Source organism: Notolepis coatsorum (genome assembly GCF_963971535.1).
Source record: "Notolepis coatsorum genome assembly, chromosome: 11".
Lineage (NCBI taxonomy): Eukaryota > Metazoa > Chordata > Actinopteri > Aulopiformes > Paralepididae > Notolepis > Notolepis coatsorum.
In genome coordinates, this window is record NC_140175.1 from 39,621,952 (window position 1) to 39,648,554 (window position 26,603).

Consider the following 26,603-nt stretch of genomic DNA (forward strand, 5'->3'; position numbering starts at 1 on the left):
TTGGGTTATTTTCAAAAATAAGATGGACCAGCAGCCAAGCTGGGTCAAAACAAGATGATGAAAAAATTCCCATTTCCCCAAATAATTGACATGGACATGTCATTTTCCGTAACTTCTTCGGGAACACCCAGATTTTCCAAAATTCCATGACTTTTCCAGGTTTTCCGACAGGGACCCTGTAATAAACAAATCATCAGGGCATTGGAGAAAAGAGGACAACATTGCATCATTTTCAGGAGGTTTAATAATTTACTATAAAAGAGTGTAAAAGTACCAGACGTCTCCTCCCATGGCGGATCTGTTTGATATTCAAAGTGATGGCGGGATGTAACAAATGTTTGCAAACTTGCCCTCGTCTGTACGCGAGTGTACATATTTCTTGGCAATTCACACCTCTTGGCTGTATTTGAATGAGACTTTTTTTTCTTTTTTTACTTAGACTGTATACTGTATATATATAAAAAAGCCCACAGCAAAAAAAAAATACTTTATAGGAATCACTTGAAAGTAAACCAAAACCAGCATGAAATGTACAGCTTTAAGAAATTCCAAAAAAAACACAGCTGAAAAGTGTATATATACAAACATGCTTGGAATTGTACAAATAGCGGATTTGCGTCGTGAAGCTCAAGAAAACTTTTCCCATAGCTGACATCATTGTGGAACGCCGATGAAATAAAGCATATTTGTTAAATATACAACAACTTTGCAAACGCTCATACCTTTGTAATCTATTGTCTATTTCAAGTTTATTTAGCAGGAGAAGGGAAAAAAACACTTCATAAATAGATCTTTCCTGCCTCATTAAGTTCCTTAACTTAAAAGTCATTAAATAAAACAAAAAGCCTAAGATAACAAATGTTCAGTATTTGTAGAAAAAACTAAAATATGTAAAACAAACTAAAATGCATTGTCTTTGATAAAAGGTTTATACTGTATTTGCTTCTTAAGAGACGGTCATCCCCATCACCATCATAATTATGTGGCTGCTCAGAAGAGGTAATATATATTCATATACATATATATAGGAATTTTTATGACATGATATACTTTATATAAATATGGCATTTTTACAATTTCCTTAAAATGACAATTTTCATTTCTGATCCCAAGGCGACTGATATGAAATTGGGGGGGGGGGGGGGGGGGGAGTGGAGGTCTTGTTTTTAAACGTCCTCAAATCTTTTTTTTTCTTCTTTTTTTTTGCTTTAAATATTAAAAATAAGTCTCAATTTATTTTGCAAATGTACGTTTTACACTATAAACAGCATTTGTGTCCTTACTTGGTCAAATATGATCCTTTGTTCATATCTACAGCAATAAAATTGTCACTTCGGGAGGTGAGGGAAAAGTGCCATTATCAAACGCTCTCCCATCTCGGAGGAAAACATGAACTTTGACCTTTGCTTTTACAAAGGTGAAAATCTTGTTACTAAACTGACGAGTCGCGAGGAACTCAAAACCCCAGTTCACTTAGAAATGTGTAAAAATGTCAGTGATGTAACAAAGCAAACGGGGTGGTGTGGGCGAGGCGAGTCATTTTGCTGGTTGTGCGGCACATGGACTTCAAGAAGCTACTCAGTCCGTCTCTCGTCACAGGGGACGCCTGCGAGTAGAGTCCTTTAGGATGCTCGTCCACCAAGGCTTTCAAAATGCCCATAGCGAGTCTCTCCATATGGACGAAGTAATCCGTTAAAATAACGCTGATCTGATCAGTTTAACACTGTGACATGTCCGTAAAAAGGGCATAGTTGGAAAGCTCCGTCTGTTTCTCCCGCGGGAGGTCCGATGACGATTGGCACAACATTGCAGAAAGGACCAGTTTTAAAGGTACACATTGCACTGGGATGGGATGGGTGGATAGGGTGTTCTTCCTGGCTGACCAAAGTGTTTTTGCTCAATACATTTCACTATACATAGGCGTGTCATTTCCCCAGCCGCCACCGGAGAGTCCAATCTGGCATCCCGTCCCATCACAGATACAGTACGTTTGACCTTCATACATCCATCAGTAACATCACGTCCATCCCCAAACAACAGTGGCAACAGTAGAGCTCTGGCGCTCTCTGGTGGCCAGACAGAGGGAGTGTAGGCACACAGAGGATCGATTCGGGTCAGTTCTGTAGGGGGTCGTTAGAGCATGTTGAGGATGGCGTTGTACATCTGCGTGAGGACAGACAGGTGGACGGGCAGGCAGGAGCGCCGGTCCTGAGTGGCAGGGGTGCAGGTCAGCCAGGAGAGGGCGTTGTACTGCTCTAATACGAACCTGGTGGACAGGGGTGGGGTGAGAAACAAGGAGTTAGAAAACATCTAGCGTTCGTCAGGACTCTTCATTTAGTCAAATACACTGGTTAATTCATTCATGTATCTATATCTATAGAACTATAGATGCCATTGCCTGTTACTGATTTACTGACTGGAAAGTGACATGCTGTATGAATGTGAACCTGTTACATTCACCGCTAATCAGCACTTGCTTATTTAAACACATCTGATGGCACACCTGATGGCAATCAAGCACAGTGAATCTGATTAAATAAGATGTACAAAATGCGCCGTTCGCTCCTTTTTGTTTTTATGTAATCCATTAATAAAATTGTGTCAATCCAAGTATCCTGCGCTGGAATACAGCAATGTTTTTCAATCGTTTTTTGTTTACTTCCACAATCAGCTGGGACCCAGGACATTGCTGTATCTTCAGTTTTTCATTAATTTATTATTTTATTTATGTATTTGAAGGATTTTAACAGCAAGGATTATGTTGATCGTTAAGACTCCTTTCTCAGCAATCCATGCTGTTCCTCATACTAGCTCTGGCTAGTTAGCCACACATCTGAAATCGACTTTGTGGGCACTGTGGAGTACATTTCAATGAGTGTCAGTTTTTGCAGACCGGAGCTTGACCCCATTGACTTTCCATTAGTTCATGCAGATAACTAGCCGGAGAAAGTACGAGGAACAGCATGGATTGTGTTGAGAAACACTTCTACCAACCAACAACAACATCACTGGTAAGAAGGAAATAGGGCTAGGGTTCCAAAAATCTGAACTATCCCTTTAAGATCAAGCTGTCGTAATGATGACCTTTTTTCAACACATTACCAGTACACACCGTCTACAAGGATGCATGGATGCAGATTTAATATGCTGAGAATTATGTATCAGCATGTAGCAAGTACCAATCAAATGAACAATATATCCTTCAACCATTAGTTTGGGGTCATTGAACAAAACACATGAAGATAGAATCCCTTTTGTACACAGATCTAACATCCTTCTATGTGTGAATAAGGCAATTCATTCAGCTTTGATATGTGACATGTTACACGTGGGCCATAGTATCAGATTGTAGTATCCGTAGCCTGCTGTTGGCCCGGAGTGTTGTCTCTGGAACACTGGGAAACGTGTAAAACAAAAATGAATTCATCCAGTGGGTCTGAAGGAGAGATGGTGCATTGTGGTCCTGACCTGAGCACGTCAGAGGTGGTCTTGGAGTCCAGGGGGTGAGGGGTCCTCTTGGTGGTCTTGTCCGCCACCAGCTCATCTGTCTGGGCTACGGAGATGTGGTGGTGGAGGGAGGCCTGGAGCAGAACGGAGACACGCAATCAATCACATTATGTACAAACTGTACGTGTGTGCAAGTATTTAAAATACAAGAACGTCATAATATACTGTATATATACACTACTGTATGTGTACTCTCACTTTTGATACTTAATCTTGATCTAGAGTTCTGAATGGAGGACCTTTACTTTTCTATTAGCGGCATTTCTAATTTAGCTTAAAGGGTAATGGAAACACCAGAAATAAAGGTGATCATTCAAAATGAATATTCTATTTCCAGAGACACCTATAGAGCTGTTGGTTGTAGCTAAAAAGTTGCTATACAACTATTATTATACAGTATATTTAAAAGCTTATACTGTGAATTTCTCCCAATCCTCTCTCGGCAGAACCTGAAGTGTGACCAGCAATGGCAACCCCTCCCCAATACCCACTCAACTCCAACCCACACATTAAACCAAAACAAAAAGAATTTAAACAAAGTTTAAACGTTTGACGGAATCCCACCATTAAGTAAATGATCTCTGTGCTTCCTCCACCACATGCATACACAATAATATATCATCCGTCTCCCTCTCTCACTCTCCAGTACCTTGAGGAAGAGTGGACACTGGCTCTGTGCCTGGGGGCAGGAGGCCCAGAACCAATGAGGCAGTCCGTCAGCCTGGGCGGTGGAGACGTAGTAGCCCAGGGCCAGCGGCTGCTGCTTCAGCTCCTCTGGTGGGTTCTCCCTGGACAGCAGGCGCTCCCCCTGGCTCTGCGTGCACACACACATTTAGAGTCTTTATTTATGTCCACATAATTACAATGTCTAAAGGACACAAATATTATCAGTGCAATTGGACATTGTGGGTTATTCTGTTACAGTCGTGCCCAAATTGGCAATGGCAACCAAAGTTACACACACACATGGATGATGACACAGATTGATTAACCTAGACTCCGTGGGCAATCTGCGCATGCGTAGTTCGGGAGTAGGTGCGGAGAAGTGACTATAGCTCGGCCGAGGAAGTGCCGATCGACTTGGGATTGGTCTCTCCGTGTTCAGCAGACTCAGGCGTATACAAGTCTATTGGATCATGTCTCCAGCACCCCCACAGCCGTAGCTACAACCACTTAATTTCAAGGCTCTCATCCACATTCATTAATTTTCTCCCCCAGCTCTCTCTCCCATGATTTCAGAATCCCGGAAGTGTTGCGGTGGTCTATATCTGCCCGTTGGTGCGCAATGCATTCTGGGTTACTTGGATGTTCAAATGGATCTTCCAAATTCAGGAAAGGATTGCTGCATTTGAAGGAGTCTTCGAATTGCAGCCTTCGAAGGCTACCGTTGAATTGCTATTAGCATAATGTTTAAATGGTGATATGTATGACAACTGCCATTAGCATAATGTTGAACTGGTATGGTATAGTTACTGCTACTGTTTACAACTTTGAAATAAAATGTGTATTTTTGTGAGCCAAACCAAGCCGTGCAATATACACAGTATATCATCTCTCTATATATATATAATCTATAATTAGAGCTCTGTAGTAAAAATAGTCAAAATTTTAAAACATAGGGCTTCGAAAACATAATTGAATCGTGACCGCAAAATGTTCAATTGTGTCGAATCTGAATATGTGTATGTGTCGCAGGCTGGCGTCTCTCCAGTGAAGGCCGACTCACCCTGTTGTGTTGGAAGTGCGACCCCACCCCCATGCCAGAGGGGGATCCGGGTGAGGGCACAGGGGAGGTGTTGGGAGAAGGGTGGAAGTTCCCTGTGATGAGCATCATGTCGTGGCCGATGTCGTTTTCCAGTTCGTCAGGGAGCAGCGGGAGGTCGAACATGTCATCTGGGGTGGGGGGGGGGGGGGGGGTTAATACATACTGTGGAGTTAATACATGCAGCTCTGGATGTCACCACTCTGTGACCGTGCCTGAATTCTGGTTCCAGTTCCCATCTGGGCATTCTGAGAATTCACCCTCAGGCCCGATTCACTAAGACATTATATGTAATGCAGGTTTAAATTAACTCTACATATAGAACAATAGACAATGTCAATGTTAGTTAATCAGGCCAGCGACCAGCACAGGGACCGGCACTGGTGACCCAGCCTCTACCAGCCTGGTCTACTGCTTGTTCTGTTCTGATCAGCTGCAAGAACATGTGGGACTTTCTGAGACAAATCCGCCCTCTTGTGGTCAAACATGTGAACTGTACATGACTGCCACATCAGGCCAGAATTGACGCTCTCTCTCTCCAGCTATTTTCAAGGTGCAGAATCCTGGTCCATCTTAATGAATGGGGAGAGCATAACTGACATGTGATTGACAACACCCTTGAAACAATATCAAAGTGGATTACCAATGAATATCAGCATTTAAATAGTTAATCCCTGTGTTTTAAAGGACAGTTTGGTTTAAATTAGGTTCATGTCAAATGGAACTATATTATCCTTATAATTCTGTGCAAACTAGAGTCAGGGTTTTCCTTGCCGATTAGACTGAGGTGCCCACCTACCTAACCAATCCCCGCTATCTCCTCACAAAAGCCACCATACTGGTGACATCACCCCCTGAGCTGAAAGCTGTGTGGACAGATGCATACCAGGGTTATCCTCAACAGGGTAGGAGCTGGGGGCCAGCTGCGTGGTGGCGGAGGTGGGGAACACCAGGATGTGAGTGCAGGAGGCGTCCTGCGGTGTGTTCAGCTGGGACGTCTGCAGGTTGAGGGCCGTGCTGCGGCCGAACACAGAACCCATGGTCACCGCATCTGGAGAGAGAGGGAGAGGGGGAAAGAGGGGGAGAGAGAGGGAGAGGGGGAGAGAGAGAGGGGGAGAGAGAGAGAGAGATAGGGGGAGAGAGAGTGAGGGGAGAGGGAGAGAGAGAGGGGGAGAGAGAGAGAGGGGGGAGAGAGAGGGAGAGATAGGGAGATGGGGGGAGAGAGGGGAGAGGGAGAGATATTTTTCTACATTCCTTTAAAATGTTTTGCATCATCATCACACCACCATCATCATTATCATCACCATCATCATCATCATCATCACCACCACCACACTACCATAATAATAATAATAATAATAATAATAATAATAATAATAATAATAATAATAATAATAATAATAATAATAATAATAATAATAATAATAATAATAATAATAATAATAATAACTTTATTTGTATAGCACTTTTCATACAGAAGTTGCAGTTCAAAGTGCTTCACAACAGTAAAAAATACAGGCATAAGCGAGCATGAAAAAGATAGAGAGGTAGCAAGGTAAGGAAAATTACAGTGTTTCACATTAGGATCTAGCATCCCAATAGGCCTCTCTGTTTACAGTTTCATTCAGTAATACAAATAATAAAAATAGTTTTAAATGATTCAGTTTAAAAATAGGCAAAAAATTATAAAATAGAACGGACATACAACAGGGTATTTTTAACACACAAGTGTGATAAAATAGTTCAATTTTGAATTACAACAGAGCTAGGGCTGTAGGCCTACAGAATGTCATTTTTTAACATTCGAAGCTTCTATTGAAGTATTCGAACGAAGCTTCGAATGTCTATAAAAAAGAAAATGTACTTCATAAAAAAAATCGGATTAAATTAGTATTTTTTTTTTATTAAATCAACTTTCTTTAATTAATATATCATCAGTTTCGTCAACATAAATAATCCAATAAGGGCACGGTTGGTATGAAAGTGATGGTGACGTCTTATAGTATAATATTATATTAGTGTAGCCTAATCTTTATCTGCAACTGTGAAGAAAACCCCCACTGGTTTAAACAGATTGAATAGACACATAAAAAAAAAGATAAAAAAAATAATAATAATAAATAAATAAAACATTTATAAAAAATTCAAATTTCAAATGTTGATTTAAAATTTGAATGTCAACATTATGATCGAAGCTTCGAAGCTTTGAAGCATTCGGTACAGCCCTAAACAGAGCAGTGCTCTTAAAATTACAGTGCATAGGAGGTAGTGAGATCAATTAGCATAGAACCGACACATGAATTTGATAGGAAGTGTATAAAAGTAGGTAGGGTAAGAATAGTTCAGGTAAAGTACAATTTGTGTCAGGATATCCCTGATGTTTCATTTAAATGCCTGAGCAAAGAGATATGTTTTAAGCTGTCTTTTGAAGATGTCTACTCTAGTGATGTTTTGGGGTAGTTTGTTCCATAGTTTTGGGGCATAGTTGATAAAGGCTGCATTACCGATCCTTTTTTGACTGTTTCTGGGAGTCTCTAGTAGTCCAGTAGCTGATGATCGCAGTGTTCTTGCTGGCCTGTAATTTATTAGAGTGTTGGCGATGTAGCTAGGTCCTTGTCCATTTAGAGCTTTTTTTTTATCTACTTTTTCTCCCATTTTCAATTTTTCTCCCATCCCAATTTCGTATTGTCCAATTCTACCCTCCCCTGTCTTGAACGCTGTTAGGCCATGCCTCCCACAGGCCGGCTGCAATGTGGACGAAGCCTTGCATCACGTGTCCCCTCCGGTACACGAGGAGGCAGCCGTCGCATCATTTCACCTGCACAGCGCAATCTCTCAGCGGCGAGGGTCTGCGTGGGAGGGTCACACCACCCCCGTTGCTTCCTGATTCTGCTGTGCAGGCGCACCAACCGACCTGTAGGAGTCGCTGTCCACAACGTCCAATCCCCACCCACCAGCTTCCCACCCGTAACACTGCCAATTGCGTTAGTATGAACGACCAGCCAAGCTGGTAGCAATGCAGAGAGCTGGACTCGAACCCAGCATCTCCTGCATTAGTGGCGAGCGCCTTGCCCACTGCGCCACTTATCCACCCCCATTTAGAGCTTTGTATGTAAGGAGAAGGACCTTGAAGTCAATTCTAAATGTTACAGGAAGCCAGTGTAGAGCAGCTAAGACTGGACTAATGTGCTCTCTCCTTTTGGTCCTAGTAAGCAGTCGGGCTGCAGAGTTTTGGATTAGCTGAAGCCTCTCTGTGGTTTTCGTAGGGAGACCTGTAAAAAGTGCATTACAGTAGTCTAACCGGCTAGATATGAATGCATGAATTAGCTTCTCAGCATCGTTTTGATTAATAAATGGTTGTACTTTTGCTATATTTCTGAGATGGAAAAACGATGTTTCGGTCACTTTGTTAATATGAGAATTGAAGTTCAGTTCTGAATCTATGATAACCCAGAGACTTGTGACCTCAGATTTGATCCAAGGGGTTAGTCCTCCCAGGTTCTTTATTAACGTTTCTTTTTTTGTTTTGGGGCCGATCACCATCACCTTCATCATTATCACCACCATCATCATTATCACCACCATCATCATCATCATCATCATCATCATCATCATCATCATCATCATCATCACACTACCATCATCATTATCACCACCATCATCATCATCATCATCATCATCATCATCATCATTATTATCATCATCATCATCATCATCATCATCATCATCATCATCATCATCATCACCACACTACCATCACTATCACCACCATCATCATCATCACCACACTACCATCATCATTATCACTACCATCATCATTATCATCATCAGCAGCATGATGCATCGTCATCATCATCATCATCATCATCATCATCACCACACTACCATCACTATCACCACCATCATCATCATCACCACACTACCATCATCATTATCACCACCATCATCATTATCATTATCATCATCATAATCACTATCACCACCACCATCATCATCACCACACTACCATCACTATCACCACCATCATCATCATCACCACACTACCATCATCATTATCATCATCAGCAGCATGATGCATCATCATTATTATCATCATCATCATCATCATCATCATCATCATCATCATCATCATCATCATCACCACACTACCACCACTATCACCACCATCATCATCATCATCACCACACTACCATCACTATCACCACCATCATCATCATCACCACACTACCATCATCATTATCACCACCATCATCATTATCATTATCATCATCATAATCACTATCACTACCACCATCATCATCATAACACTACCATCGCCATCATCATCATCATCATCACCATCATTTTCATTGTCATCATCTTCACAGCCATCTCCGCCACCCATCCCTCTGACACCCCCCCACCCATCCCTCTGACACCCACCCATCCCACTGACACCCCCCGACCCCGGCAGGTTACTAACCAGGCATGACCACGAAGGACCCCTGGGGCTCCATGGCCACCAGGCAGGCGCTGATGATGGAGGGGGAGTCGGCCGTCGAGATGCCACACATGCGACAGGCCTCCCTCAGCTGGCGACTGATGGAGTGGAGCGAGTGCTCCCCCAGGAGCGAGCTCCAGTCTGGAGAGGATAGGAGAGAGGAGGAGCGGGGGGGGAGCAGGGTGTGGAGGAGAAGAAGGGGTTGAGAGGTAGGAGGAGAATAGAGAGAATAGAGGAGAAGGGAGAAAGCGTGTATGTGGGTAAGAGAGGGATGGATGGAGAGAGAGAGGACAAGACAAAGGTATCGATCAGGGGATATTTTAGAAGGAGGGGTGAGCCGAGCGGAGGTGGACGAGGGAGAAAAGACAAGAGTGGAAGACGGAGTGGAGGTGTTGGAGGGGGTGGAGGAGATGGAGAGAGAGAGAGAGACAGGATCAGATCAATAGTAAACGCTACTGCAGCCGCCAGCCTCTCCTCTTCGAGCGACTACTGGAGGCAACACAAGGCTACTGAAATGCACTGCTTTACACACAGAAACATTATAGAACTAGGTTAAATATTTAGATTATTTCAGCCATGAGACTTTTCCCTTCGATTATACGTTTTCTCTGAACGATTTGGTGGAAGAAAATATATTTATACAAATTGTTATTCAATATTTTTTAAGGGTTTAAAATACATGCTGGAGGGGATCTTTAAAGACATGTTGCTTTGAACACAGATTGAGCTGTTTTTCAACACACCCTTTCATTATTTTATTTATTTATTTGAGTCATGTTGGTTCTCACTTCACGTCACTCACCTTTCAGCTCCCCGTGACCCAGTCTGCCCAGTCGACCAATCACGATCCTCCATGGCATTGAGGTCATCTGGATGATGCCGACACACCACTCCCACAGCTTCTGAAGTCCCATCTTCCTGGCCGACACCTTGGGCCGCCGTGCCCTGGAGAACACACAGAGAAGATTAGACATGCAGATGAATGCATTATAAAGCACTCACTTTACAGATGAACATGACACAGACAGTAGGTAGGTAGGTAGATAGATAGATAGATAGATAGATAGATAGATAGATAGATAGATAGATAGATAGATAGATAGATAGATAGATAGATAGATAGATAGATAGATAGATAGATAGATAGATAGATAGATAGATAGATAGATAGATAGATAGATAGATAGATAGATAGATAGATAGATAGATAGATAGATAGATAGATAGATAGATAGATAGATAGATAGATAGATAGATAGATGGGTTATCAACCTGACAGCTTTATTTGGTGTTACATTAATAATTATTAATAATGCCATTTATGTTATCAGCATTATGCTATAGGGCTGGCAAGCATAGTCCTTCTTTGCTTGCCTGACATTTAAATCAGTGGTTTTCTTCCTTCCAAATATGACCAGTATATAAATATAATAATATATGTAATGTAAAGCCAGTATAAGGGTGATTTATTCTGGTTGCGCCCGCTAATAGCACCCTTAACTGCGCGTGATCATTTTTTTCTTAAGGACCTATTCACTAAAGATATTGTGCAAATTATATACTAGCACAGACACGGCCATACGGTGTGCAAGTTGCTCCTGATATCTGTCAGCGTAGTTTGCTCACAGAGCATCCGAGTGCTCCTGATATGGTAAAATAGTATAAATACTGCCCATGCAATGGTATACACGTGCACGTGCTAGGAAAATGGCAGACAGAAAACCGAAGCTTCTATTCTCTGACTCTACTGTAGCTCTTCTAGTCCTTGGGCCAAACACTTTTTTGGTACCAATTGGGTGGGCAAATTCTAGATGTGATTTTTTATTTTTTTTTTATACCTATACATCCCTAGATGTGAAGGTGAATGCCTCATTGTTGCGGTATGTGCGCAAAGGTTACCATAGCTCAGCCTAGGAAGGTCAGATTGATACAGAAATACAGAATACTTTTATATGAAATGCTTCTTTCTGTTTTGCTCCTGAGAGTGTGCTAGATAAAATAGATAAGTATAATATAGGTATAAAATAGAAAGTCAAGTACGTAAACAAGTGTAAACAAAACAAAAAATTTCAATATACATATATACATATACAATGCAGAGTATGTCTCTAGTACCCCCACAACCCGACCTGAGAGCGAATCTATGAAGGGGAGAAAAATATGCCAGGAGACTTATTCTGCGAAAACTCAAATTTGGTTTATCATGTCATCCCAAAATAAATTTGTTTGAGCAGTCACTTTAATAGCGTCACTTTAACTGTGCGTGGCAATTAGCGTTGATCTTTGTGAATTGGAGTGTTTTTGTAATAAGGAAAATTTGCATAGAAAGGGGCACATTTTCCACCCATATTACCTCATTTAAATACCCGCAAATAGCACCGACGCACAGAGACACAATGATGATGGCAAGGCAGTTAGCGCTGTATTTCACCCTTTGCTGGTGCTTTGTGAATAGTGTTGTTAGTTTTGGAGCTATTTGCACAGGCATTGCGTCAGAAAAAGCCATGCAATCCCATTGTGAATTCACCCCACAGTATTTTCTAAATATAATGAAGATATTTTCTAGATACAAAAGATAAATATGTTTTCCCGTTATTTATTTCCCAGGAAACAGGAAATTGGTTGGGTGGAAATTCCCGGGAATCCGTTTCCCAGTATATTCCGTTCCCTGTGCGGTGATTGATTGAATGAAAATTGTATTAACAGATTGCAGAATGGGTACAATACACAGTATGGCTCAATACACACAATTGTTAAGGGGATGCAGACCAGAGAAAGACTTTCGTCTTGTTTACATCAGGGTCCCCCATTTTCAATTCATAATGAATTGTAAGTAAGGGTGGAATTAGCATTGTGCAATCCATTCTTTGTGGATCTAGCTCCAAATCTTTTTCCCCATAGTGCTCTTGCGGACACACCAGCTAAACTCTCGTCTGCCGTACCTGTTGGGCACGTCGATGTTGATGATGCAGGTCTCCAGGAGCTCCCCCTGCTGGTCGGTGCAGGACACCAGGATCCAGCGCTGGTCGTGGGACAGGCAGTAGCCCACAAACAGCACGCTGAACCTGGGTGGGATCTCGGCCCACACCTCCCCTTGCTCCGGCTGCTTGGTCCTGGTGGGACCCAGGATGAACGGCGGGGAGTACAGCTGCAGTGGGCTGGGGTGCTGGGGGGGAGGGAGGGAGGGAGAAAAGGTGGTGTAAGGTGGGTAGGAAGATTTACAGAGAGGGTACATTTAGCTTTATCTTGTAATACAAACAGATCATACATTAATGTTCCATAACATTATTTGAATATGTATGAATATGAGTGGTGTGAGTATTAATATAATATAATATCGATATAATGGAATAGAATACCGCTATAATATAATATACTGTATAACACACTGTATTGATCTTAAAATACATTTCCCAGCTATCAGTAGCGCCCTCTACTGTACCTCTGGACTCTTAAACACAGAGTCGAACATGGACACGGGTCCGAAGCCCGTCAGAGACTTGATGTGTGTCAGTGTGGGCAGCAGCCGTCTGCTCTGGGAGTAGCAGGAGAAGGCCAGAGAGCGCAGGTGCTGCAGGTACAGAGGGCTCTCCCCACTGGCTGGCTGGAGCAGGTACTGACACGGCACCACCTGGTGGAGGGAGGAGGAGAGCTTCTGACATCTACACTTGATAACCAGTAAGTAAGTAAGTATTTAACTTTTCTTTGCCGTATTCAATTCATCTTTTGGTCAGAACAAATTACATGCTTTTATAATATGTGTTTTTTGTTTTTGTTTTTAGAGTTCCATCAGTCAATCAACCAACCAACCAACCAACCAACCAACCAACCAACCAACCAACCTACCTACCTACCTACCTACCTACCTACCTACCTACCTACCTACCTACCTACCTACCTACCTACCTACCTACCTACCTACCTACCTACCTACCTAACTACCTACCTACCTACAGTACCTACCTACCAATCAATCAATCAATTGGTCGATCGGTCGATCCACCGACCAACCTATCGATCTGCAGTATCTACCTATCTACCTACCTACCTACCTAGACATTAACCTTGGACTAATAGGAACCCAAGGAGGACAATACACTACCTGAAGCATACTGCACCTTATGTGACACTGTGAATACTGTGAATATATATTTCATTTAGTTAGATAGTTAAATTATATTGACCAAATTGTTTACACTGCTGTGTTGTTTTTTACTACATGTACCCCCCCCCCCCCTTCCCCCATGCTCAGTATATTTTTACTGTATTTATTTTTGTATATTTTATTTCATTTTATTCTAATTTACTCTACTCTTATCCTAGGCAACTTGATTGATTTGTGTTATTATTCTAATTCGGGACCTGTCCTGTCTAAATGTTTAAATGTTGAGCGATTTGCAGTGTCAAATTTCCCACGAGATAATAAAAGTATTTCTATTCTATTCTATCCTATCCAATCTATCTATCCAATCTATCTATCTATCTATCTATCTATCTATCTATCTATCTATCTATCTATCTATCTATCTATCTATCTATCTATCTATCTATCTATCTATCTATCTATCTATCTATCTATCTATCTATCTATCTATCTATCTATCTATCTATCTATCTATCTACCTACCTACCTACCTACAGTACCTACCTACCTACCTACCTACCTACCTACCTACCTACCTACCTACCTACCTACCTACCTACCTACCTACCTACCTACCTACCTACCTACCTACCTATCATTACAATACACAGCAGTCTTCCCACAGGTTCTTGGGGGACGAGGTACGCAGAGTCAAGCAGTGGAAAGGATTGTGGGGACGCAGCACAAAAAGTGCCATTAATATATTATTGTGTCAACTTGTGAAAGCTCTATGTGGTGAGGCGGACAGCTATTGTGGTCGGCCAGCGGCACAAATAAATCGGTGTTTGGAAAACTGCTGCGTGAATAAAAGCAAGCTAGCGAAAATCCCCAAAAGCCAACTCAAACGAACACATTAGCGGTAAGCGGAGCCAAGCCTCTGCACAGCATGGTAGGCAAACATGTGACTGAATCCTCTACTTGGTGAAAGAGATCCAAGAATAAGAAGAAAGATAAATATTTGATTTCACCTCTGCTTACTGCTTGTTTTCATCTCTTACCTTTTATTTTACCTTTATTATTTATATTTATCTCTACCAGGCCGAAGCCTGGGAACATCACGGTTGCATCTGTGCATCTGTAAGTCTGTCTGTCTACAGTTGTATCTTACAAACTATGAAGCAGATTGGCTTAATATTTGTTGTGCACAGTCATGGCCGCTGTAGAATGAACTCTATTGATTTTAGCAACACTAAGACCCTTTCCTCTAGTCTAGTGCCACCATCAGGCCAAACTTTCAATTCTAGAATGAGTGTATCTTGAATACCTTTCCTTCAAATCTTTTCAAATTTGCGGTACACACTCATGACCATTAGAGGGAAAAGCCTATTGTTTTTTGTGACCCCATCATTTCCCCTCTAGCACCACCATTATGTGAAATGTTACATTTTCACATTAGTGTATCTCTAACAGCTTTCATCCAAATTTGCAGTGCACATTTTAGTAGTAGTAGTAGTTTATTCAGTCATCATCTCACACAATACAATATACACCATCATTTAACAATATTTGATTTTAGTCATGACCCCAAGAGGAAGAATCCTATTTATGTTGGTGATTGATGTCCCATGAGATTTCCTATAGCGCCCTTACCATGTAATAGTGTAATAGTGTAATTATGTACTAGTGTATTAGTGCAACAGTGTCACTGTGTGATAGTGTAATAGTGTAATAGTGGGTAATAGTCTACATTTGTTACATATTTTAGGTGTTTGTTTGCTCTGTGAGAGAGAAAAGAAATGTGACTGCCGCTTAGTGGAGATTTGCACTGTACTGAGCACACCTTTCTAGTTTTTAAAGTATTTCTGTATTTCTACTTGCTATGTGGTGTTGTCCACAATCCCCCCCCCCCCCCCCAAGGAAAATAAAGTTCTTATCTCATATCTCATATCATCTCATAGCTCGTATAATCTCATATCTCATATCTCATTATCATCTCATACAGTGTCCCAGTTAAGTGTCCACCCTATTTAAAAGGTCAACTAAATATGCCATACTGAGCTTGAGTATTCGAATGCCCCTCTTAAATCAGATTATTCTATTTTTAAATGTGTTTTCAGAAATGTAGCGAATTTTCTTTTTCACTTGGAAGTTGTAAAATGTGTAAATAAAGGTGGAAACAGTTGAATTTAATCTGTATTCATTTCAGGCTGTAAAGCAACAACGTGTGAAATGACTGAAACGGGGACGTACAGGTAAAAAGGCTCTCACATCTCGTGTCACATCTCATGTCATCTCACCTGTAGGGCCAGCGCAGGCCTCAAGCTCTCAGGCAGCGTCTGCAGCATCTCTGTGTAGCAGCGCATCAGGCCGAGCAGCCACACGCTGCCCGCCTCCACCTCCTCCCCCTCCTCCTCCTCTCCGTCCCTCGCTCCACTGGAGCAGAGGAAGGGGTCCACGATGTAGATAACAATGGCTGGAGGGTGGGCGTGGCTGTCAGCCGAGTCGGCCAGGGTGGGGATGCCAATTCTGGCCTGCTCTGCCGTGCTGAGGTGTGAAGGAACGTCAGATAGTCACACGGTGATAATATGACAAATGTACTACAAGAGATACTTGTTGTTGCTGAATCTGGACTGGATGATACAACTTGTTTACCAAAACAAAGTGGACAAAAAGGGATTTCATGCATCGTAGCCTGTTTGAAATGCCTGTGTTCAGAGCCATCTGAACTCTGCCAAAAGCAGCACCATCCGACTAATAACATCTCTCTAGAACGCAGACTAGCTCTTTGCTTCTGGAAGAATGTACCTCAATGCTAGTTGCCTCTGGCAATAATTAACATTAGCCACAAGAATTTGAATGTGCACAGAAAAAATTATTAGTTCCTCATGACTATTTAACAGTTGCATAATAGTGTTGTAGTGTGAGTTTGTCGGTTCTTTCCGGTTCTTTTGAACAATCTAGTTTTTTTTAACGATCATGTCGTTCTTTTTGAATGATCCGGTTCTTTTGAACGATCTCATTCTTTTGAGCGTGTCTTTGGTAGGAATGAAGGGAACTGAGTCGCTGGGAGAAGAGCCATTCTTCAGGGCGGTGATTTAGGATAGGTAATATTGCAGTGAAAACAAGACAGAATGGTAGACCTTTTGCCTTGATTAGACTCACTTTTAAACTTGCTATTGCTTCCAGAGTGATCCTGTAATGTGTCTTTTGTAGCAAATCAATATGAATGAAATTCAAATTAGATTAGTCTATACAATCTTATGTGTTGCTATTTGTGCTAATAATAGTTATTTAATAGTGTACGCTCAGAAATAATAAAGACAATTTCAACAAGCACAAACAAACATATACATACTAAGGCTGTCAAAGTTAACGCGTCATTAACGCCACTATTTCTTTAACGCACAATTAACGGGGGGGAAAAAGTAAATTTTTTAAATGTTTTACTAGACTTCACTCAGGTGTATTATTGATACTCTCATTGATACTATGTTTGTTTCTGACTCAAAGTGTGTGTGTGTGTGTGTGTGTGTGTGTGTGTGTGTGTGTGTGTGTGTGTGTGTGTGTGTGTGTGTGTGTGTGTGTGTGTGTGTGTGTGTGTGTGTGTGTGTGTGTGTGTGTGTGTGAGTGTGTGTGTGTGAGAGATAGAGAGAGAGAGAGAGGGGGGGGGTAAGAGAGATGAGGAAGGGGCAAGAGAGAAAGAGAGTTGGGAGAGTGTGTGTGTGAGAGAGAGAGGAAGTGGGCGGGGGGTGTGAGTCCTCAGCCCTTGTGTGGGTGAATGTAACAAGTTCTTTCCCCTATTATTTCATGCACACTTTATTCATTGTTTTAAATTATTATTTTCTTTTAAGTTATTTTGTGCATCAGTCTGTTTTGAATTTGATGCAAATTTGCAATGCATGAGGGTCATCCTTTTGTGTTAAATGGCTGCATAAAGCAAGCATTTGTTCGACTCTCATGTTGATAAGAGTATTAAAACTTGATAAAGATCAGTTTAAGGTAGATTTAGAAAAGAAAAAAAATGCGTTTAATTTGCAATTAATTAATATGGACAATCATGCGATTAATCAGATTAAATATTTTAATCGATTGACAGCACTAATACATACATGAACATCAATGCAACTGTTCTGAAGACAGAAACAGTTCTTGGAGAAGCAGTGATTTCTATGTTGCGCAGAAAAATGATTGTGGCAAATGTTAATTGAGTACCTCAGAAGAAGAACCATATAAGTCTGTTTGATGTTTTCAAACCTTATTATTGATGTATTGTGTACATTCATAGCTAAAGACAGTAGAGGTTGAGTGATTTGGATTGATTTTACAACTGCAAATACAAGGTCTGTCCAAAAAATTCCAAAAAGGTCTTATACTGTATGGTTCTTCGGTGCAAGGGTTCAATCACTACAAGCGTAGCAGCACATTTTCAGGAACATTTTGGGGGATGGGCACACCAGATAAAAAACACCTGCATATGCTTTAGGGAAACCCAACCCTGTCAGATAAGTGAAATGATTCCCAGAGGAACAGAGAGGTCTGCTTACAGCTCTGGAGGTTCTGCTGGTGTGCTGGCTGCTGCTGCTGTAGCGCTGGGGGGCCCTTTAGACTCGCCGCCCCCTCCCTGGGCGCTGTCCCCCGGCTGGCCCGAAGTCGCTCCAGCCGTAGGGGTGGAGGTGTTTCCTGAGCTGGGGGCCCCGGGCGTTGGCTCTCCGTCGGGGGCCCCGGGACCAGGGGCCGGGGGCTGACCGGAGGAGGCGTTGGGCTGGGCCGAGGGCGTAGTGGCTGGAGGAGGCTGGGCTTTAGGAGGCAACAGTAGACTGCTGTCCAGAGGCAGGGCCGATAACTGGGGACCTGGCAGGGAAGCACAGAGGATACTTAGCTCGTCTCCACATGCATCAAGTAGATGGAGTCATATCAATAACAGCAACATGTTTTCACAAGCCTCTGTGTCGTCTCGCTGGGACTCAGTCGCTAATGAACAGCGTGCACCCAGGTTTATTTCCCGATGCAGTGTTTGCTGCTATCAACTGCTGACAGGAAAATCAATGTAGTCTTTTCTAGAATATTGGTTTGTTTTTGTGTGGAGTTGAAACCGTCTGGAGGCTAATACACATGGATTTAGATCTAAATGAAAAAGACTGAGATCGAATAGAATAGATACAACATAATGACATTCCCCTCATAATACAAAATGTTTTACATCAAATCGATCAACATGAACCTGAATCTCCAAATCATACTAAATGTCCCCCCGCCCCCCCACACACACACACAGACACACACACACACACACACACACACACACACACACACACACACACACACACACACACACACACACACACACACACACACACACACACACACACACACACACACACACACACACACACACACACACACACACACACACACACACACACACACACACACACACACACACGCACGCACACACACATACCCAGCTGCTGCCTGCAGGCGTAGGCGTAGAGTTTGAGTTTGCTGAGGTTGTCGGTGTGCTGTTGTCCAGCCCAGGGCGCCGTGAACCACTGGTCCACCTGCTGCTCCTCCTCTGGCCGGTCCGGCTCCACCTCTACCCCCACACGCACCAGGCCGTCCCGGGACACCTGCTGCTCCTCTGGCCGGTCCGGCTCAGCCTCTCCCCCCACACGCACCAGGCCGTCCCGCGACACCTTGGCCAGGGGACGGTGCTTCCCCAAACGACACGTCTAGAGAGAGGGGACAAGGACGGTCAGGAGGGCTTGGAGGCGGTTTTCATTAACACACCAGCAACTGCTTACCTACATTAACTCATTGGACGCCAGTCACGAGTATAGTCGGGTTAACTCGTTGACGCTTGAGCGCCAATCACGAGTATAGTCAGGTTTTAATCGTTATTTCTTTTATTAGCGATATCCATTCATTTTCATCCATCCAACCTGATGTTATCATTGGGAATGGGTCTGAGCTCGCCTATCGTCTCCCGGATGGTATTGCACATCATTGGATTGGATTGGCTGGGACTGTGCATCAAAAAAAATAGTCCGGTCCAGGTTTTCCTTCTTGGGCATGCAGTATTGTTATACCACATTGACTGGGGACACTCTGAGCAGCGTGGATTATGTGTTTTGGATATATAACGTTGGATCAATAAACGCGATCAATATTTGGAATGGCGATCAGGAATTGGATTAATCTTTTTACAGGACATCAGATGTGAGGTAAGGACTCTATGTTACCAATCTTGGGTTAATCAGATGTTTCTTTCACAGCGATCACAACGTGTCTGTGTGTGTGCGTGCCGTTGGCGCCGACCAATGCACGGATAAAAGATTTTTCAGCCCGCTTCTGTATCGTGTATGAGGACACATCTACTATCGATGATCTAGCGTTTATTTGAAAACGATTCATAAATCAGCCGAAAAATTGTTTTGTGTATTCCACTAAAGGGCTATTATCGCGTCTTTCTCTAGAATTACTAGAAATCACAAAAACTATACTCGTATTCAAAACGGTATAAAACGGAAATGTACAGATGAAAAAACAATCCGTTTTGTACATGTTGACTGCAAGCAACTCATTGATAAGCGACGTGTGTATTAGACCCATAGCCATAATTTAAGATATATTTTAAGCACTCGCAAATATCCCCGTCCTCCCATTGATTAAAGCGGTGGCCATCTAGGCCTAATTTCCCGGAAGGGGCGTGGCGCTCAATGACGTCCAATGACGTTTTTGATCACTATCTGATGGAATCTGTGCTATAGAGCAGGGGTTCCCAAACTTTTCAGGCCGGGACCCAGAAAATAAGGCGTCAGAGAGCCTTGGCCCAATGCACATCGTCAGGCTTTTTTTTTTCTTTTTTTTTGCCAGGCGACCGATTTTTTAAGCCAAATATCACTTCAATCCTATTAAGTTAGTTCAAGTTAGTTATTCATTTATATGTGCTATTTATGAGAGGGCTAACTTGTTGCAAAATAATAATGATAATAATAATAGCCTCATTAAAATACTATTGTTGCTTCGGTTGTTTTCAGCGTTTTATGTGCATAATCTGATATTTAGTTTGAAATGTTCGTTGAAATAAGTAGATTTTTTGTTTTTGTTTATTTATTAAGTTAATATAAAACCATATAGTCACATTTTAGAATACAATAGAATAGAATTTTAGAATACAACTAGAAACACTGTCCTGGCCTGCTTCTAAGTTCAGTGGCCTAAAAAAAAAAAAAAAAAGAAATGTATTTTTTATTTTTGTATTTTTTTTAAATCATCTCGCGGCCCTCTCGTGGCTGCTCGCGGCCCACCTTTGGGTCGCGACCCCGACTTTGGGAACCACTGCTATAGAGCACAGTAGGAGAAGAGAGGTCTCCAGAAATTGCATATAACTGTTCTTCCAGCACGAGGATGAACAAGCACGTCCAGAAGCACCGGGGTGATGTAGAACACAACAAGAGTGCACCGGGGTGATGTAGAACACAACGAGTGTTGTGAAGGGCCAGATTAAAGTTGAGAATCTACATTTATTGTTTTATATACTTTGTATATTATTTATATATACACGGTATATCCCTTTACCTACGTTCAAACCAGAGTAATATTCGCTCTCTCCTTATTGGATAGCGCCCTAGGCTCCAGGCAGTCTCGCACTCAGACAGGTGCAAGGGGCGAGTTTGGGGCATGTCAGAACATGCCTTTGGCAGTGTATTGATTCAGGACCAAAGTGGTTAGGTTTGGAACTAGATAATCACTTAAGTATAAATACGGCGCAGGTGTGCCCAGCAGTAGTTCATTCAGTTCATCTAAAGCAGCAGTGTGACAAGTTCGGTAACAGTGAAGTGAGCAACCGTGCGTCTAACAGAGCGTTGAGAGCCATGTGCGAATAGAATAGTCAAGTATCAGAGTTTAATGCAGTAACGTCAAGTTTGACCTAGTTTAATGTGAAGTATAGTGCACAGGAGAACCAGCGTCGGTGATTGCAGAACCATTACTGGTTGGATTATATTGATTTGGAACGTGGTACCCGGAGAAGAGCATCGTTGATTTCCACTATCGTTTGGGATTCAACCTCGTGAGGATTACAACTCGGGTCGGCCTCGTGGACGGGGCTGGCTAGCTGTCATCAATGCTGTCGAGCATCTGGATTACAATTATTACTTTGCTGCTGATCAAGGGATTTACAAGGACCGACTCCTGTACCTGGAGTCTCTTTATTCTTCATTGAATCAGACTGAGTATCCGAGCATTCCTCTACCCTCCAGGCCTTACACCCCCGGAGGGAACCCATTGTCTCAGTCGGTACCAGTGTTGCCCTATATAGTTGCTACTATACGACAGGTGGTGTCAACTTAGACCCATCGTAGGATTCCTGCTATTCTTAGTGACTCATGCTCTTGACTGACTTCACGTATATTCTTCGCCATACAAGCGCGACCCTAATTCTCATTCTGTAACCTAACGTTGCCTAATAATAATAAATTACCCTCAAATACTATTTCTTTGTCAATGCCGTGTTCTTGTGGGTGTTCACCATCTATATTTGATGTACTGTCTGGCCAGTAATTAAAGTACATAACTAGCAGTGGTTTAATCTATCACAATCTTTAATACAGTCAGGGTTTTGTAACCCCTCAGTTACAACGAGAGTGCACCAGGGTGATGTAGAACACAACGAGAGCGCACCGGGGTGATGTAGAACACAACGAGAGTGCACCGGGGTGATGTAGAACAGAACAAGAGTGCACCGGGGTGATGTACAACACATTGAGAGTGCACCGGGGTGATGTACAACACATCGAGAGTGCACCGGGTGATGTACAACACATCGAGAGTGCACCGGGGTGATGTAGAACACAACAAGAGTGCACCGGGGTGATGTACAACACAACAAGAGTGCACCGGGGTGATGTACAACACATCGAGAGTGCACCGCCGCACCGGGGTGATGTACAACACATCGAGAGTGCACCGGAGGCGTGTAAACATGCCCTTGTGCGTCAGATTGATTGGTCGATACGATCTTCCTTGAAATCTAACAAGCAGGTCAAATTCGTTACAATTTCTTCAAAATCGAAAGTGAAATTGAACATGGATGGGATATAAACATTGTGAGAGAATAGCCGAAATGGACTTAGCAAAGGTTATACGAGGTAGGAAACGTATTCAGCTTGTAGACCAGGGGTCCCCAAATTTTTCCTGTGAGGGCCACATAACTTTTCCCTTCTCTGGTGGGGGTCTGGGTCAGTTTGTAACAGAAAACGTGTGACGATCGCAGGGGTGCCTAAATGTAAACATTTATTGTTTTCCAGAAAGCCACACATAACCAACTATTAATAACCCTTTCCTGGATCTTCACAGAAAAAAATGTCAGAAAATAAATAGTAACACTATTTATGAAATAAATATACAGTACCTACAGACCACCTAGAGATGGCAGTGGACATGTATGACAGGACAAAGGCTATATGTAATGGCCTTGGGATTGAGGAACATACTACCAGCCAAAGGAGGAAGCAGAAAAAGATGGACGAGTATGTAGTTGAGTCATCTTGTGGCACAAGCTCAGACCTCAGCTCAGGAGATCAGCTGAGACAGAGACTGTTCTATCCAGTCCTAGACAGAATGCTGCAAAAACTAAAAATGGATGTTTAAAAGTACTAAAAACCCTGTTCGAATCCAGCTCACAGCTCCGGGGTTGTCACCAGCTTGGCTGGCCGTTCACACTAATACAATTGGCAGTATTAGAGGGTGGGAGAAGCTGGCGGGGTGGGTCCGGGTCGTTGTAAACAGCGACTCCTACAGTTTGGTCGGGGCGCCTGCTAAGCGCGGATGGGACCTGAGTGGGATAGTGTGATCCTTCCACACGCTACGCCCTCTTAGAGAATATCCGCGCTGCCAGGTGAAAAGAAGCGGTGATTGGCTGGACGTGTGTCGGAGGAAGCACGTGGTAGCCTCCACTCTCCCAGACCGACTGTGGGGGGTAAGTGCGCAGCGACCAGGAAGGGGATTGGGAATTGGCATAACGACTAACATTGGGATGGGAGAAAATCGGAGGAAAATGGAGGGGGAAAAAGATAAAAAAAAAAAAAAAAAAGTACTAAAAACCAACAAAAAATATAAACACTAACAAACATTCAGCATAGACAATGGGGATGCTGCCATCTAAAAAAAAAAAAATGATAAAAAAATGATAAAAAAAAAAAAAATGTAAAGCTCTAGGGGGCCAGGACAAATGTGGAGGCGGGCCGGATTCGGCCCGCGGGCCGTAGTTTGGTGACCACTGTTGTAGACCATAGAACAACAATAGACTATAGACTAGAGCAATTATTTGGGAAATGTGAATATAAACAAAACCGAGGAAACTTCAAATGTGAATATAAACAAAAGCAAACTCCAAGGAACTCCGTTGGATTCCTTCAACAGCTATGAACAGTGCATATATAATGCATGGTTACTAGCTACTGGCAGGTAATTTCATACTGGGCGCTTGTCTGCTCTCCAGCACTATGTGACCACCATGGCACCACCAGTTAAATACTACAGTCTTATACAGTCTGCTACCTGAAAAGGATTTAGTTCGGATAGCGAAGAGGGAGTATTTCATTTAGTAGTGTCTTTACACCAAGGGGCTATGTGTGATTTCCACCTTGTAACACTTACAAAAATGGTAAATGGTGCATTTTATATAGTGCTTTTATCCAAAAAGCTTTACAATTTTGTTCCTCACATTCACCCATTCACTCACACATTCACCCACCGATGATGGAGGCAGCCATGCAAGGTGCCAACCTGCTCATCGGGAGCAATTAGGGGTTAAGTGTCTTGCTCAAGGACACTTCGACACGCTGCCTGGGAAGAGCGGGAATCGAACCGGGAACCTTCGGACTACCAGATGCTCTACCTCCTGAGCCCCTGCCGCACCACATACTACCTTCATCTATTGTGCAATTATGAATATTGCTTACCTACATACATTTACAATCTACTGATTTATATTCACGATTATGAACATTTCTCATATTTGCAATTATGAACATTGCTTACCTACCTACATGGCAATGTCACTATTAGCACATGATGTGTTGAAATTGTAAAATGTTCAATAAAACAACAAATTACTGTACAGCTAAATAAATCTATGGTAACTTCTAGATAAAATAAGGTAATAAAATAGAAGTCTGGGTGGTACCGTTCAGAAAAGGAATTAGGAGGAAACGCTGCACTCTATTACTTAGAAATGAGTGAATGTTAAACCGAGGGTCCTTTGTTTACCTCATAGACGGCGCTGAGCTCCTGGAAGAAGGCCTTGGCCCCGGCCAGCAGGGAGGGGCTGTTGGGACACAGCACCAAGTAGGCTACATCCCTCTGGCCTCCGTAGGGCTCCAGCAGCAGCTTCTCCCAGAAGGGCAGCGCCAGGGGAGACAGGGCCAGAAACTCCCGCTCGCGGTCGTAGCCCAGTAACACTGTAGGGATGGGTAAGGGCTCCGGAGACTCCTCCGAACCTGGGAGAACACAGAGAAGTGGAGGACAATTAGGATCAGGATGTTTAATAGACTACAATCTAATGAGTAATCTTGGGGTCAATTCATATTCAGTTCAGGGAGTGGACTTTAATCCAAAGTATTGTATTTTAATTTAAATTTAATTCAAACGTACAATGTGTCATTTTCTGCCACTAGGAGTCTCTCACTCAAAACAATAACAAAAGACGGCCTTTGATGACGTTGTGAAGACCGTGGGATCATGGAAGTTGCTGTCTTCATTGTTAAAATGCACTGCACTGCTTTTAGCTAGATTGAGAATTCAAATGAACCTGACATGGTTTGAAAGCTACTGGCAGACTGGGGTACATCACCCAAGTCTCTGTATTAATCACAGAGTTGCTCAAAAGTGTCGCACAGCACAGCAAAGCTAATGCTAAACATTTCCATGTCAGTGAAGGGAAGATGCTAAGGCCATTAGCGCCATACTCCAGGAGATATAGTTAAATAAAGACTTGGCTGGTCTAACCTAGTTTGTTAGTTAGGGATTAGTCAATCTTTCTATCCAGTAGGGTCCATTTCATAGATATTGTAGTTTATAGCTAAATCTATAAAGAAGATGAAAAGATCATGAAAAGGTCCGATCCAACCTATGAAATAACTGAGGATGATAACTCCATCATTATTAAATTAATGCAATTTGCATTTATATTTTCAATTGATCGGCTTGAAAGTGAATCGATCACAGCCATGATTCTAATAACAGCCTACGAGTTTTCTGTGGATTTCTTTCTGTAATTACGTAGGCCTATATCCTTTAATGTAACCTACATTAATTATTCCATTACATTATTCTGGAACATTATTCCTTCTGAACTCTATAGTAGGTGGCAATATTTGTTTTACAAATATTCACTTTTACATTACATACATATTATGTGCACTATAACTTATGCAATAATGGACCAAGGAGGTTAAAGAAACTGAATTGTCCCTGGTGACTCACCATAGGAACCTCGGCCAGCCATTTTGTGGAACTGCTGCCAGGTGAGGGGTCCCTGGACGTGCTGGATGTTCTCCCAGGTCCGCCCTGTCCTCTTCTTCTGGATGGCGTCCTGCAGGAAGGGCTGGAGGGACAGCAGCATGCGTACAACGTCCTGGGACGACAGGCCGCTCATGTCCAGCACTGTGGAGAGATGCGGACACACACACACACACACACACACACACACACACACACACACACACACACACACACACACACACACACACACACACACACACACACAC

The 26,603-nt window shown here is 42.6% G+C and overlaps 1 protein-coding gene across 1 annotated transcript in view; it reads right to left on the reverse strand.

The window, feature by feature from the left end:
- Nucleotides 1-270: 270 nt before the first annotated feature.
- The window catches only part of LOC311237098 (mediator of RNA polymerase II transcription subunit 13-like), a gene marked incomplete at its 5' end in the record, with an annotated part of 118,034 nt that continues 91,701 nt past the window's right edge, over nucleotides 271-26,603 (reverse strand). The window contains 14 exons of the mRNA XM_084324904.1: nucleotides 271-2,266; nucleotides 3,469-3,581; nucleotides 4,157-4,321; nucleotides 5,234-5,400; nucleotides 6,156-6,320; nucleotides 9,732-9,890; nucleotides 10,552-10,694; nucleotides 12,692-12,915; nucleotides 13,192-13,380; nucleotides 16,131-16,377; nucleotides 18,378-18,684; nucleotides 19,295-19,562; nucleotides 25,105-25,334; nucleotides 26,320-26,499. Of these exons, the coding sequence (XP_084181030.1) occupies nucleotides 2,134-2,266; nucleotides 3,469-3,581; nucleotides 4,157-4,321; nucleotides 5,234-5,400; nucleotides 6,156-6,320; nucleotides 9,732-9,890; nucleotides 10,552-10,694; nucleotides 12,692-12,915; nucleotides 13,192-13,380; nucleotides 16,131-16,377; nucleotides 18,378-18,684; nucleotides 19,295-19,562; nucleotides 25,105-25,334; nucleotides 26,320-26,499 (2,690 nt within the window). The 3' untranslated portion in view covers nucleotides 271-2,133. The remainder of the gene's footprint in view (nucleotides 2,267-3,468; nucleotides 3,582-4,156; nucleotides 4,322-5,233; nucleotides 5,401-6,155; nucleotides 6,321-9,731; nucleotides 9,891-10,551; nucleotides 10,695-12,691; nucleotides 12,916-13,191; nucleotides 13,381-16,130; nucleotides 16,378-18,377; nucleotides 18,685-19,294; nucleotides 19,563-25,104; nucleotides 25,335-26,319; nucleotides 26,500-26,603) is intronic.